Raw genomic sequence first — 16,482 nt, 5'->3', positions numbered from 1 at the left:
CTTAAAGGTAACCAGAGATGTCCCCATATTACATATGACACACTTGAGACTCAAAGAGGTTAAGCAAATTGCCCAAGGTCACACTGCTAGTAATTGGACTTTGAAAAGATAGCATTAAGGAAAGCAGGTAAAATTTGAGCATGGGAGATGGAAGGAAGATTATTTTAGAAGAAGGAAAATTGTAAGGGCCAGAAAACTTAACTGTGTCTAGGAAACATCCAAGTAGTCAGGTTGTACCTGCAGTTCTTAAACTTTTTGGTCTCAGGACCCCTTTAATTTTTTTTTTTTTTTGGTTGTCACTGAACAAATTAACCTTTAATAATATTAAGTATTGTAGAATCCAAAGAATTTTTTGTTTCTGTGAGTTTATATGTATTATTATTTACCATATGAGAGATTAGAACATTTTAAATATTTGGCCGGGCGCAGTGGCTCACACCTGTAATCCCAGCACTTTGGGAGGCTGAGGCGGGAGTTCGAGACCAGTTTGGCCAATATATAGTGAAACCCCGTCTCTACTAAAAGATACAAAAATTAGCTGGGCATGATGGTGCATGCCTGTAGTCCCACCTACTTGGGAAACTGAGACAGGAGAATCACTTGAACCTGGGAGGCAGAGGTTGCAGTGAGCTGAGACTGCACCACTGTACTCCAGCCTGGACGTGGAGTAAGAGCAAGACTCTGTCTCTCAAATAAATAAATAAATAAATAAATAATAGAAAATAAAACATTTTAAATATTTAGTAAATAATTTAAGAATAACAAACCCGCTGCATTAGCATAAATAACATTTTAATGAAAAATAACTATATTTTCCAAGCACAAAAGTAGAGTGGCATTGTTTTGTGTTTTCATATGTCGTTATAGTCAAGCTTACCGATGACAGCTGGATTCTCACATATGCTTATGCATTAATCTGTTAAAATACCACATGTCATTAAGCCTCTGGAAAACTCTACTGTATACTCATGAGATATTGAGAATGAAAAGACAGATAACATCTAAGTTTTATTATAAAATTAATTTTGATCTCATAGACTTCCTGAAAGTGTTTTAGAAAACCCAAGGGGGTTCTGTGGAGACTCACTGAGCAAGTTTGTGAAGGGAAACCCAAAAGAGAGTGTAGGTTTGGGACTAGATAATGAAAAGATGTTCACTGGGGGAATTTGGTCTTTACTAAGCAATGGGGAGCCACTGAAGTAAAGTAGAAGAGTGAAATAAAAAGAGCTGTACTTTTAGAAGATTTTTTTTATTGCAAGTAATGCCTAGAGTATTGGAAGCAGTTACAATTGAACTGTAATTGATGTTTGAGGTAACTGTGGTAAGCAACATAATGGGTTTTGAGGAAGAATAAATATATATATAGTACATCTGATTAAAAACGAAGGACAGACAAAGAGGGAAGTCAAAACAGTGCTGAGATTTTGAGCCTCATGACTGGTTGGCTTATGTCCCATTAACAGGCATGGGGAGTACAGGAAAATAATTGAGCTTGGGAAAGAGAGTAGGGAATTAAGTTTTGGATTGTATATAAGAAGTTTTACTTCCAACATTTTGAAATAATTTTGTCTTACAAAAAGTTGTGAAAATAATAAGGTTCATATATATCCTTAACCTAATTTCCCCTAATACAACTTACATAACCACTGTGCAGTTATCAAAACAAGGAAAGCAACCTTGGTATCATGCTGTTAACTACACACATAATTCAAATCTCACCAGTTTTTTTTTTTTCACTAATGCCTTTTTCCTGTTACAGAATCCAATCTGGGATCTCACACTGGATTTAATTGCTGGGTCTTCTTAGTAACTATCCTCCAATCTGTGACAGTACCTCAATCTTTCTTTCATTGTCTTGTAAAGCATTTTTAATGAAAAGAGAAGATGCTTAATATATATGTAGAGGAAAAAAAAATGCCATTTTATCTCTTTTTTTATATTTATGTATTTATTTATTACCTCCATTCTCTCAGAGTGTGGGGTATTTTATCTTTTAAAATGCTTAAGAACCTGAATGAAAATCTTTATTTTTCTTTAAAAAGTTACAAAAGTATTATAAAAAATTAAATGGTGTAGAATACATAAAGAAGTAACAACCCAGTCATATCTCCGAGAGATAACTCCATTAACAGTTTGTTGTGTATCCTTTTATTTATTTATTTTTGCATCTAGAGTTTATATATGTGAGATCATAATGGGCATACTGTCCTGTAACTTGTGTTTTTCATTTAATCACTATATTCACCTAACATGTTTCAATGTCAACATATGTAGATCTGTTTCACTCTTTTAAATGGCTACTCAGTATTTCATAATATGGCTGTATCATTTCATGAAGCCATTCTTATTGATGGACCTTTAGGTTATTTCAGTTTTTCATACTTATACAGGCTGCTGCAGTAAATATCCTTATATATGTATCTTTAGCTACCTGGGCAGTAATTTCTATGAGGTGAAATTGCTGGGTCAGAGACCATATGCATTTTCTACTTTTGCAGTTATTACCAAATTTCCCTCCAAAACACTGTGTCAGCTTACCCTCCCTCCAACAGTGAGTGACATACTTATTTCCCAACAAAGCTGTGAATGGATGTATTGTAATTGACAATGGTTTGGTCCAGGTATGGTCTTGTGGGTGCTTAACTATACATTGCTCTCTCTCTTTTTTCCTACAAATCATTGTTTTGCTTTTGTAATACACATATGTAAATAAAATACTTAATGAAAATATTGAATGCTTTTAAATCCTTTGTCTTTGAGATCTTTTAATCCGGCATATGATAAAGACAAAAGCATGGCCATGAAGAGTTCTTGGCAGGAGGCCTGGGAGGCTTACGAAATCGTTATTGGGAGGCTATTTATAGGGTTCATCTTAGATTTCTAGGTAGTGGTGGAATAGGAAGAAATGTTCAAGAAATGTGACTGGGGTATATAAATTGTCCTCAAGAGGGACTTCTATTAGAGTGAAGAATGTGGAATTAAGCCCTGGCTCTTGTGAGGTTCCTATGGTCTTGAGCAAGTTGTCTAATTCAGTGTTAATTCTTATATGGTGAGTAGGGGAGAAGGGCAAGGAATTAGAGTACTAATCCTAACATATCCTTTTGGAATAATACAAAAATCATTAAATTATCTTTAATACCCCATATGTAGCAGTGGTGCTAAAACTAGATAGATAACTAAGAATGGCAGTTATAGCAGAGAAAGTGTAAATCAGACAGTAAGGCATTTCCAGAAAAACTTAGAGTAATCTAAATCAAAAGAAAGAATTCAACAAATAAAAGCGATCCTTGATTTTGTCTGTCATCTAAAAGTACACTGGCTGCTGCATAGACTAAGCAAAAAGAGTGGGGTTTTCGTTTGTCTAGTTGTAGTTTCTGTTTGTTTTATATTTTCACCTCATTAACACGTCTCAAAATTTTCCAACATATCTTCATTTTTCTTTTTTCAAATTTAAGGTCTGTATTTTTGTGGGCCAGAGTGAGAATGTGTTGTACCTTTTGTTTTCTGTAGGTCATTCTATCTGCACATATGCATCCTAGTTTCAGTTACGTGTTTCCGAAAAAATAACAGGACATATTTCCAGACACATGGATTGACAGAAATAGAATATTAGGAATCTAGACCCTCCTAAAAAGTCTAGGTTATGTAAGTCTCCTCCCCGAAGCATTACTGTAATTATTTGTAACAAATAATGATCCATGTCAATATTAAGGATGTTTGATACACTATCAGCTGCCTCTTTCCTATGTGGATGAGCTGTAATAAAGTGACAGTTTAAGAACTCGGCCTTTTCAGGTGTGTATTAGATTTTCTCTCTCTTCCTTAGCCCTAACTTCTAACAGAGGAGGTAGAATTAGTACATCAAAAATAATGATAATAACAAGAACAAGATAATCTTTGTTTTTATATATAATATTTTAAAGAGTTTTGAAGAACAGCCTGACGTGTGAAATTTGAATATGGTTCAAGCCTGTTCCAACTAAAATAAGGTTTTGATTTTTCTTGTTAATGAAGAAAATCAATATGTATTTGTGCATATGTATGCTTTATTCACATACACATTATCTCTGTAAAATATATACATGCAAGTCATTAACAGTTTTTTAAAACTACAGAGACTGTCATTTTCTGATTAACTAGTTTTCTAGTTAAAATGAGGGCAAAGAAGCCCCATTTACACTAGTGTTTAGAAAATTCAACATGATGAATAATTACAGAGGCAATTTCCTAAAGCCCAAATTAGAAAACTGTTATAAGGCACAGCCCTTCTAAAATGGGGCTGTGATTTGGGAACTGTTCCTCCCTCAGTCATTTAAACTATTTTAATAATTGTATTCTGCTCCTAGAGAATTGGAAGGTTGTCAGTTCCCTTTATTTGAATGCTTACTATGTGCCAGAGACTGTGCTGTACACTTGACATGTATCATTTCACTTGGTTGTCATAGAAACTATGGATGGAGGTAGTGCCACTTGAAAACTGAACTTTGGAGAGGAAAAAAAGATTTTTCCCAAGATCATGTGTGAAGTGAGTAGTGGCACCCAGACTTGAACTTCAAAGCCTTGCTGCTTTTAACCAGTATAGTTAAGTCAAAGTCTGAAATCCATTTCCTTATTGCTTTTTCTTTTTCTTTTCTTTTTTTTTTTTTTTTTTTAAGGAGGTCTTGCTCTGTCACCCAGGCTGGAGTGCAGAGGCCCGATCATAGTTTACTGTAACCTCGAACTCCTGGGTTCAAGCAACCCTCCCGCCTCAGCCCCCCAAATAGCTGAAATTACAGGCATGAGTCAGCCTGGTCAGTCCCTTATTACTTAACTCTAACATTGACCAAAGAAGCAGCTAACCCTGTTAGTTAATACTTACTAGGAAGAGAAACACCGTACCAGCTATTAAAAAAAAAAAAAAAAAAGCAGCAAAACAAAAATGAAAGTACCAAGGTATACTGGAAAAGAACATTGAGCTTGGAAGGAGACCTGAGTTTGTACTTGGCTCAGTTACTCAGCTCATGTATCACTTTCTTAGGAAGGCCTTTCCCTGTCACGCCCTGCTTCTTGTTTGTCTCTATTAGAGCACTGAACTCATTGCCATAATTACCCTATTGCAGTGATTCTAAGGTGCACGTCTTTCACATTTTAACATTTCTAAAGTGTGGATGCATTTTATCATTGACAGTGTTTTAAAATAAATTGGCAGCATTTTTTCTTAATTATTGGTACTTAGAATAAGGATGTGATGTACAGTTGATGACATCTTAGATTTGATTAAGTGCATATTTATTTTGTGTGTTCCCACAAAAATGTCATATCATTCTCATGGTTTTAAATATCCAGTATATGCAATGATTTTCCAATTTCTAGCTTTTTTTAAGGTCCACCCCTGTATGTTGAACCACATGGTTTCTTCTTTTTTTTTTTTTTTTTTTTTTAATTTATTTATTATTATTAAACTTCAAGTTGTAGGGTACATGTGCACAACGTGCAGGTTTGCTACATATGTATACTTGTGCCATGTTGGTGTGCTGCACCCATCACATGGTTTCTTCATATCACAGGGATTACAGATCCAACATATCTACTCTCCAAATCAGTTTGTCTTCTGTTCTCCATCTCAGTGAATGGCATCCATATTCGTACATTTGTGGAACTGAAATGTGAGATAATCGCCTACCTGGGTTTGAATCCCAGTTCCACCCTATGGTAATTACTCAAGCATGCAGTGAAGTGTATCACCTTAACTCTTCACTTGTAAAATGGGGAACATAATAACACCTATCTCTGAGGATTGTTAGAATGACTGAGACATTGAATAAATGTTAGCTGTCCCTAATCTTCATCATACATATCTATGACTTCTCTCCTTCCTCTGTACATGTAATTCATCAACTCCTGTGATAGATAGGCCCTTCAGAGTATCTCAGATCTACCACTTCTATCTTGTTGCCACTTCTCCAATCTAAGCCCCCATTTTTCTTGCCTGTGTAGCAACTAATCTTGTAGCTTCTCCTCTTTCCCCTGTCTAATCCAGTCAGAACCATCCATTAAATCAGAGCATGCCACTTCTTAAGACCTCCCTCACCCCCCACCCAATGCATTTGGTATAAAACACCACATCGTTAATGTGGTCTATATGGTACTCTATTTCCTGCCTGGCTTCTGCCTACCTTTCCAGCCTCATCCTCTGCCACTCTGCCTCCCAGTATCACTCTTTTCCTCCAAAAGTAACTCCTACTCATCCTTTAGATTTCAGCTTAAATGTCACTTCCTCAGAGATTGTTATTGATCTTCCAAACTAAATTAAGTCTTCAGTTATAGTCCTTTATATTGAATGTATGCCTTTCTTATTTGGGATGATTAGTTTCTTCCAAACTGTGGCTAAAGAAGTGAAGTAACTTCCACAAGGTCAAAGGGTGAGATATGTTAGAACTGGAATTATATCTGTTAGAGAAAAAGAAAAAAAAAATCCAAAAAAGAGAAAAGAAGAAAAATAAAAAGAACTGAGATTACAACCCAGGGATGGGGCGAACTCTAAAGCTGTGTCTTTTCTGTGATCTTTGCTGTCTTGAGGGCAGGAAAGAGGGTATGAGTCAATGTTCTGAGTTTCAAAACATGGCCTGACTGCTGCTCATTTATTTCCCATTTCAAGTTGTCCTTAAATGAGCTGGGTGCAGTGGCTCATGCCTGTAATTCAATACTTTGGGAGGCCGAGGCAGGTGGATCACTTGACCTCAGGAGTTGGAGACCAACCTGGTCAACATGGCAAGACCCCATCTCTACAAATAAAATTAGCCGGGTGTGCTGACGCGTGCCTGTAGTGCCAGCTACTTGGGGTGGGGGTAGGGGTGGGGGTAGGGGTGGGGGCCTGAGGTGGGAGGATCGCTTGGGCCCAGGAGGTTGAGGCTGCGGTGAGCTCTTGTGCCATGGCACTGCATCCTGGGTGACAAAGTGAGATCCTGTTTCAAAAAAAAAAAAAAAGGTGTCCTGAAGTATTATTCTTTCTGAGCCTTCTTGCTCCCTCAATAGATTGTAACCTGTTAAAGTAGTACCTGTTTTCTGATATATTATCAACCTAGCACTTACATAAATTACCTTGCATACAGTAGGTACTCATTAAATAGTTTTTCTCGTAGGGATGTTAAAGAAAAACAGTATTTTATTCCATTTAATCTTTTCAAGGTTTGAAGCTGTCTTATATACCTTATTCTTTCTACCAGTCAATGACAAAGTACAATTTATGTTTTTATATTTTGAGTAGAACCGCTTTAAATGTTTTTAAAGCTAAGCTAATAGTTTGTATCTTAATGGATCATTACCCTTTTTTCATTGGGAAAAGAAGGAATTAACCTTACATATTTTTGCTTTCCTTCAGGAATTAAGTGATCTACAGCGCGATCCACCTGCTCACTGTTCAGCTGGACCTGTGGGAGATGACTGTAAGCTTTGCTCTATTTCTGGGATTATGCTACCATTAAAAATATAGGTTTGGACATTTGTTAATGACTCCAAAACTCCTTTGTTTGTTTCAGTGTTCCACTGGCAAGCCACTATTATGGGGCCTGTAAGTATGATTCGTATCTATGAAATTAACCCCCTCAGCCATACTTCATTCTTGCCATTTCACCTTTGATCAGATGTTTGTGACGAAGGTTGAATATTGTACTTTGAATCACCTAGGAAGCAAAATATTATTAAGGATTTACAATGATTTTCTAAAGCATTAGTGGCAAATATTTCCTGGATCACTATTATGTTTTCCTTTGTGAAATCCTAGATCATTGCACATAATGGATTGCCACAGCTCGAAACCAGGCTGTGTGTTTATCTTTTTTTTTTTTTTTTTAAGTCACTGAGAGTTAGTTGTAATTAAGCATAATCGTTCTCACATCCGCAGTTTTGGTACATTAGAAATTAGACTAACGAAGCCAATAATTGAATTCCTACAAGTAACAAGTGTCAGTTTGCCATAAGTCTCATCACTATTCTTTTTTGTGAAAGAGAATAAATAAAATATTACAATGGGTCTATCTTTGCCACCTTATAAATTTGCTGCTTTTAATTTTGTTGCATTGTCCTAAACACAGGATTATCTACTGTTTGATAATTGGCTACTCTCAGTAGTTATTACTTTTGTTAAAATTATTTCTTTCAGTACTTTAGAGGCAGTTTTAAGACTTCAAACAGGCTTTTTCTTTCTATGAGCAAAAATCTGATTGCATAAGAATGAGCACTGGCAGCTCAAATCTACTTTCTGGGTGAGAGTACATTAGTAACATATTTTCATGAACACCATTCTCTTCTCCCTCCCCTGAAAGAGCTTTATCTAGTGAGTTAAAGAGTTTTTAATCATATGGCCTTGTGTTTAACTTTAAAAAACACCGAAACTACGGAATTTCAAAGCGGTACTCTGGGCAGTTGCCTCAAATTATTGTTTTATTAAGTTTGTTTTTTAAAAAGGTAAAATACAATGTATTTATACAACAACTTTCAATAAGAATCCATTTATTTCTGTTTGTTTTTAATTAGTTACTAAGAACCTTCAAAATACTCTCATTTATTTAAAGGCCCACCCTTACCTTTTGAATTATGGCCTTTCACAAATATTTGTTAGGTGAATCACATGTAACGAATGGTTATAATTATGTTATTCATAACTCCCTTACTTTGATAATGTAAATATTTACTCTATAGTACACTGGACTATATCTGTCATTGTAATTTATCTTCATTTTCTCTATTTCTTACAATTTTTGATAAACTAGAATTAACATATATAGTAAGAATTATTATACAGTAAAATCCTATAGCATATATGTGGAAACTTAAGGAAGTAATGAGTCTTGGTATTATTACCAGAATGCTGATATAACATGATATATTTAATGAAATATGAAAGAATTAAAATAGAATTTTAGGTATATTTTGCTAGCATTTTTCTTTTTTTACATTTTTTTTGTTTGTAATGTTATATTTTCTAATGGCCATAAAGAAACATGATCAAATCTAAATTTCTCTAGTAAAGTTGATTCCCAATTTGATGGTAGCATGAATATATAATTTTGTTTCGGACTTTTTTTGTTTCTCTACATTATTTTATAAATAATTACTACACAAAGATTTGGCAGATAAATTGTGTAGCAGGGTCCTTAGCATTTTCTTTTCATGACAGCCTCTTCCGTTCATCTCCATTCTTGGTCATTAAGTGAACATCAGAACTTAAGTTTTACTAGCTTCAAGCCTTTTTCAAAAAAATACTGATTACAGCTGCAGAAAATGATCTTTTCCCACAGCAGTCTTGTGTGTATACTGATCTTTAACAATTTGTACTCATAACCAGATTTGTTTGGACAAGTGACACCACTGTGTGTGTCCTGTTTTTGTTTTGTTTTAAATTTTATGATGTCAGCATAATTGTTGGAAAATCCTCCTTCGTACCTGCAAAGAGAAACCTGTTCTCAAGGTAAATGATTTGAACTTATGACAAAATGGTTGCATTTTTTTCAAACTGGTAATATTTAATGAAATTATTTTAAACATGATGGCATTTTTTTCAAACCGATAATATTTGGGGGAAATAACTGTCATTATAAATAAATATAGTAATCAAATGCTGATGCAAATCTTTTGTAATTTCAGCCTGATAGCGCATATCAAGGTGGAGTCTTCTTTCTCACTGTACATTTCCCGACAGATTATCCTTTTAAACCACCAAAGGTATTTTTATTTTTATGATTGATGTGACTCCCATGTAAGGGATTTTACTCTTTATCTAGAGCTCATTTTGTATGTCAAAGACTGTGGGGGAGATTAGCATTTTCTGTTTTATAAAAACTACTGAATCTAAAATCTGATTTCTTATTGAAATACTTTATTAAGTCTATAAAACAAAAGTCAGTATCTGTCATGCTATAACTTTAATTCCTTGCTTTTCTTTCTCTTCTTATTGGATACGTGTAGTTTGGGAAATTTTTATGATTAAGAGTCAGATTTTTCATGGGATTATCTTTCCAAAGTCGATCCTTCTTTCTCTGTTTTTTTTTTTTTTTTTTTTTTTTTTTAAGTATTCAATAAACATTCACTGAGTACCTACCATGTTCTTCTACACTGGGGAATCCAAAAGTAAATATGAAACAGTCCCTTAATTTAGTATGGTAGGAGAGAGAAACACATGTTAAATTTAGATTTGCTCTAAAGAGGAAACAAATGATGGGGATTTCAGGGAGGGGAAAAATGAGCAGATTCTGTCACTCAGGAAATAATAATTTTAAATAGTTAAAAGCAGATTAACATTGTATTTATGAAATGATATGACAACTCTTGTGGAAAATTAGGGTTCTTGATGGATTTCTTAGCTGAGACCCCTCAACTTTGCCCTGAAACAGCGCCAGCACCCTGTTTTTAGATCCAAAGTGTTACTTCCAGGTATCACCAGTAATCAAATCAAGAAAAGGATTACTTCTGTGTATGATGAAAGCCATGGTTAATTACTTTAGATGCTACTCAACCAGTCATACCAACTACTAGAGACTTATTTATTACACTGTCCAAAATACTTTTCAGTTCCTTGGAGGGGGAAAGAAGGAAGCTGACTTGTTTGTGTTCACATTCTCACTAGCTAGAACTATGTGTAGCACAAAGTAGATAATTATTTGATTTGTGCCGAAGACTTTTCTCCTCTAGCGTTATGTAAAGTTGAACATATTTTACCCTAGAGCAAATTGGTTCTGTTTTATTCATAGTTGATTCAAAGGTGATTGTCATATTTTGTTGTTTTGTTTTATGTTTAGATCGCTTTCACAACAAAAATTTACCATCCAAACATAAACAGTAATGGAAGTATTTGTCTCGATATTCTGAGGTCACAATGGTCACCAGCTCTGACTGTATCAAAAGGTAATTTCATCGATCAGATTTAAAACAGTTGATAACAGTGAGACAGGAAAAATACAACAGAATTACCTATGGACTAAAGTTTTAAAACAACAATCAACTGTGCTTTCTCCTGTTTTGATTTTGTTTTGCTCTCTTCGCTCTTACGTTACTCTGGCTTTTGGCAGTTAGCTTTGGTTGAGGGGAGTGTGGACATTTTATCCTTTTAGCTTGGGTGTTATCTTTTAAAAAAGAGACAGTGCCCAGGCATTGTGGCTCATGCCTGTTACTCTAACACTTTGGAAGGCTGAAGTAGGAGGATTGCTTGAGCCCAAGAGTTCAGGACTGACCTGGGCAACATAGGAGACCCTGTCTCTGCAAAAAAAAGAGAGAGAATAAGAGATAGTAAAAGGAAGATTTTGGGACTAGTTGTCCCATTCATTAAATGGAAATGTTGACAGTAATAAAGCTTTACAGCTGTTTTACTTCATCCAAGAAAAAAATACCAGATTTGATTGATAAATGATTTAAAATGGAAGACATTTCACACTGTAGGATAATGCAATACATATAGCATGTTAGTCTAAACTTTGCATAATCAGGAGTGTCATTATAGTGACTGACACAAGATCTGTGCTGATTCTCAACTTTTACAGGTGTATAGGTGTTTTTTGCTGGATTATCAGGTGTATACATAGGCCATCTGAAGCCATTTTATTTCATTAGCCAATACTACTTACTGTGCTAGCACTCTTAATTTATATATTGTTTCTCTAAAAGAAGAGAACCTGACAGTTGGAAAATATTGTTTAGGTTAGAAGCAGCTGCACTGAAGTAACCATCAAGTTTTCCGTTTTTATAAAATTGAAGAAAATGTTTCCCTTGAAGGGATTTATGGAAGCAATCTGTACTCATTTTTTATTTTTAATAATTGCTACTTGAATATACAACATGTTTCTAAAAGTAATAAGGTTTATAGGAAGCAGGATCCACAGCCATAGCTCTTTCAAATATTGGATAAATAATGGCTCTTTCAGTTCCATTATTTATGAATGGTAGTTTTTCTGACCTCAGATGCTCATCTACAGTATTCATATAGATTCTCATATTCTTTTAAGAATCTTTCACACAGTGTAACTGTCATGCATTAGATATATGAAAAATTCTGTGTTGAAGGGTAATTCAAGTTCAAATGCTGTTTCCTGGAATGGTGTCACAAAATGAATCTCACTTGGCATAAACCGTTAAGTCCTTATACATATAAAAGAAATGGCAAACTGCCAGATACTGAGTACTTATATTCTGACATAGGTAGCTTTTAATAAAGAATTAGTAGTGTTAGATTCTGGAAACCATCCTGTGAGAAATGAAACAGCCTCAGTTTCTTATAAGTAAAAATGGGGATTCTTATAGTGTTACCATATAGGGTTGCTATGTACCTAGTACATAGTAGGCACTTGCGTGAATGTTAACTGTTACCCTTTTCCTTACCTTAAAGGATAGACATTGTTTGTGTGCATGATAGTGAAATTGGGGCAAATGGCTCCTGGCAGTAGGGGTGAGCAGAGGAGGAACTTCCTTCTTGCTTACTTTTTTATAAGATAGATCATACCTTGCTCATTTGTTTGTATATTTTTTACTTTTCTATATATATATTTTAAAATTTTTAATTTGTTTATCTTAAAAGATTTTTTAAAAATTAAATATAGACAGAGTCTTGCTGTGTTGCCCAGCCTGGTCTCAAACTCCTGGCCTCAAGTGATCCTCCTGCCTTGGTCTCCTAAAGTGCTGGTATTATAGGTGTGAGTCACATTGCCCAGCTTGTTATTATTATCATTATTATTATTATTATTATTATTTTTGAGATGGGGTTGCTGTGTTGCCCAGGCTGGTCTCGATTCCTAAGCTCAAGGATCCTTCCGCCTCAGCCTCCCAAGTAGTTGGCATTATAGACACATGCCACCATGCCTGGAGCTTTTCCATATTTTAAATGTCTTCTTTTGCTTTTTATCATGAGGTTAGTCTGGAAGCATTCTGGGGCTGTAAGTTAGCCCTGAAAATCTACCCTGTTGGTTTAATATACAAGGCTTTAAGTTTCATTGGGCAGATAGAAGATAAGAAAGATGAATAAAATATTAATTTTTTCTTTAGTTCATAACACCCCCCCTTTGCCTGTCATTGTAAGAGTCAACTCTGCTCTATAAATCCACCTTTAGACTTGAAAGAGTAGGAAAATAGAAAGGAAACGCAGTGGGGTGGGGGCAAGTGGAAATGGGAGGTTGGTCCAGAGGGTTCCATGAACCTCCTCAGAAGTAGTGGCATGCAATTGAAGCAGACAATTGAGGAACCAGAGTCCTTATTCCCTCTTATTTCAGATACTTAGATTGTGTGTGTGTGTGTTTTAGTGTAGCTATTTGCATTAGGATTTTGACATACTGGAGTAACAACTCCTTTTTCAATTTTCATTTCTATTTTAAAATATGCAAGCTATGTAAAGATAGCTGTTCACATTATTTTTAAATGCATGCAATACGAATAAAGTACATGAAGTAAAGATTCATTGAAAAAAATTTTACAAATTTTTCTTCTTTGTAGACAGACTATAGCTCTAAGCCAATATAAAAAGGTATATGAGAACCATATCCAAAATGGTTTGGACTGTTAACTGTAATTTGATTGTTCTGTAGAGAACTCTCAAGTTTAAAGGTTGCTAATAGCTACTTTGGAGGCCCACAGTTTTTTAAATAAATGGATACTCAGAATTGAAAACTTCAAAAGCTAAAATAATTTTGTATTTTATGCATCCTACGGTAATTTTATAACTTTAAAAATTAAAGATCAATTTGCTGTCAACCAAAGTAGAATAAAATGTAATTTGATGTGTTCATTTTATTTTTCATAAGTACAGTATCTATATTCACTAAAATTATTTTCACATATGTAATTTGTATGAAGTAGGAGGGTTATTGTCTAATATGATGTTCTCTTTTAAATCTAGTTTTATTGTCCATATGTTCTCTACTTTGTGATCCTAATCCAGATGACCCCTTAGTACCAGATATTGCACAAATCTATAAATCAGACAAAGAAAAGTAAGTGTTTACTTATCTCAGTTTCTGTATGGATACATTCCTATATAGTATGCTAAAACATGAATATTATCAATATGTTTTGAGTAAATTTAATTATGGTCGTTATGTGTATATTGTTTATCTTTTTCCAATGGAGTAAACCTTTCTTTTAGAACTCTGTTAGACCTTTTACGATAAATCTTGTTCCTTCCCACTTACTGTTCAATAGTATATACTCTGTATTTGAAAAATAGGTATTTATATTCTAGGTGGTAAATTAAAAATGAAAGAATTTAATCATTGGAAAGTATTAAATATGTATTATCTTCTCCAAGGAAGAGGAGTTCTCTCTGTGGCCATCCAAACTGACCTAATTCTCAAACTGCTTCATCTTGCTAGTACTGTAGGTTTATTTGCAATTTGTAGATAATGCTCCTTTAGGATTGGCTTTTGTAAATTTCTGTCAGAAGCTGGTTTCTGTATTTTGATTTTTGTATAGTTGGATACATTTTCATGTAGGTTGCAGAGAAATCCATGAGTTAAAAAATTATTTTTCCTGTTTTATTTCTGTGTGAACCTAAGTCACATTGACCCAATAATTGATATATGTGTGATTATTGCAATTAAGTATAAGAAGGTAGAATATATAGTTTTATATAGATAGATGCTTCTGAAATATTTTGTATGTTTTTACTATATCCTTTTTGTATATTTACAGATACAACAGACATGCAAGAGAATGGACTCAGAAATATGCAATGTAAAATCAAAAACATTTTCATATATACCAGAGTACTGTAAAATCTAGGTTTTTTTCAACATTAGCAGTAAATTGAGCACTGTTTACTGTTTCATTGTACCATGAAACCATTTGATTTTTACCCATTTTAAATGTGTTTCTGAAGCAAGACAAAACAAACTTCCAAAAATACCCTTAAGACTGTGATGAGAGCATTTATCATTTTGTATGCATTGAGAAAGACATTTATTATGGTTTTTAAGACACTTGGACATCTGCATCTTCAGCTTACAAGATCTACAATGCAGCTGAAAAGCAACCAAATTATTTTTTGCTGAAACTAGATGTTTTTACATGAGAAATACTGTATGTGTTGTCTAAGATGTCAGTTTTATAAATCTGTATTCAGATTTCATTCTTTGTTAGCTCACTTTATAATTTGTATTTTTTTACTGTATAGACTAAATATATTCTATTTACATGTACGTCGACTCATTACTTTTTTCCTGTGAACAGTATTGAAAAACCCCAATGGCTGATAATTAAGTGAATTAACTGTGTCTCCCTTGTCTTAGGATATTCTGTAGATTGATTGCAGATTTCTTAAATCTGAAATGATCTTTACACTGTAATTCTCAGCATACTGATTATGGAGAAACACTTGTTTTGATTTTGTTATACTTGACTTAACTTTATTGCAATGTGAATTAATTGCACTGCTAAGTAGGAAGATGTGTAACTTTTATTTGTTGCTATTCACATTTGAATTTTTTCCTGTATAGGCAATATTATATTGACACCTTTTACAGATCTTACTGTAGCTTTTTCCATATAAATAAAATGCTTTTTCTACTATTTGTCTTGATTACTTAAAAAAATAAAAATATAAGTAAGGATCAAAACTCTAAAATTTTGCATGAAAATTACTTCCAAATTGTGAAAATCAGATCTATTTTGTTTGCCATTAGTCACCATTAGTTATATAAATTTTATTGTTTTAGGTTAGTATTTCTTTACCAAATTGTCAGTCTGTAAGATGATATATGTTGATCCCTTGCTGTAGAGGAGAATTTAGAGTAATTTGGGGTTTGTCTTGGATTATATCTAAATGGATTATTTGTTAAAAGTACTGAAATGAGTATAAGGCGGTATCACCCATCCTAAAGGAAGGTCTTTATAGACCTGCACAGTCACTAAATTCATTAAAATGCCCCCACCCCAATGTAACTGACGTTACATTTCTTAACATTTAAAAATCTAGAATTTCTAAAATGGAATTTAATGCCATCACAATTTGAAAAACTTTTTTTTTTTAACTATAGAAGTTACAAAGGAAGTTCTAAAATTATGCCTCCCTCTGTTTTTATAAGTTGCCATCGAAAAGTGATTTAAATAAGCAGGTTATCTTTACAGATTTTAAAGAAAACTAGAACGTCTTAATGTTTTAACTTGGGGAAAAAATACATCTTTTTAATGTTTAGCATGCTTGTTAACCTTGAGTGAGTGTCATTTTTAAGAACAGTTGTAGCCCTTCTGATTATTGCAGTAGCTGTAGAAGTGTGTAAGAATATGTGATGGGTGTAGTCATTAGCAAAGCATTTAAATCACTTGAGTATTTTGTCATGGTTAATTATTACTAAAGCACAAAATAACCTATTGTTAGAAAATATGTGTTTTTATAAATGAATGTAAAATAATTAAATGAATTGTGAAATGGATGTTTAAGAAAATATAGGCTTAAAAAGTAAATCTATAAAACGATGTCTTAAAACAGCCATATCATGAAAAATTATACTTAGCTATATTATTATAAGC

The 16,482-nt window shown here is 33.8% G+C and overlaps 1 protein-coding gene across 2 annotated transcripts in view; it reads left to right on the top strand.

Annotated features, from left to right (window-relative positions):
• UBE2D1 (ubiquitin conjugating enzyme E2 D1) overlaps positions 1–15,520 on the top strand; it is a 34,682-nt gene extending 19,162 nt beyond the window's left edge. Inside the window, exons 2-7 of one of the 2 annotated variants that reach the window (XM_007963401.3) lie at positions 7,361–7,424; positions 7,518–7,549; positions 9,625–9,702; positions 10,776–10,881; positions 13,856–13,949; positions 14,647–15,520. In XM_007963401.3, the coding sequence (XP_007961592.1) occupies positions 7,361–7,424; positions 7,518–7,549; positions 9,625–9,702; positions 10,776–10,881; positions 13,856–13,949; positions 14,647–14,692 (420 nt within the window). In that variant the 3' untranslated portion in view covers positions 14,693–15,520. The remainder of the gene's footprint in view (positions 1–7,360; positions 7,425–7,517; positions 7,550–9,624; positions 9,703–10,775; positions 10,882–13,855; positions 13,950–14,646) is intronic. The other variant, XM_007963402.3, reaches the window with a different exon arrangement.
• The last annotated feature ends 962 nt before the right edge of the window (positions 15,521–16,482 follow it).

This window comes from Chlorocebus sabaeus, chromosome 9, assembly GCF_047675955.1.
Source record: "Chlorocebus sabaeus isolate Y175 chromosome 9, mChlSab1.0.hap1, whole genome shotgun sequence".
Lineage (NCBI taxonomy): Eukaryota > Metazoa > Chordata > Mammalia > Primates > Cercopithecidae > Chlorocebus > Chlorocebus sabaeus.
The sequence above is the reverse complement of the archived record's forward strand: the minus strand, read 5'-3'. Positions and strand labels throughout refer to the sequence as shown.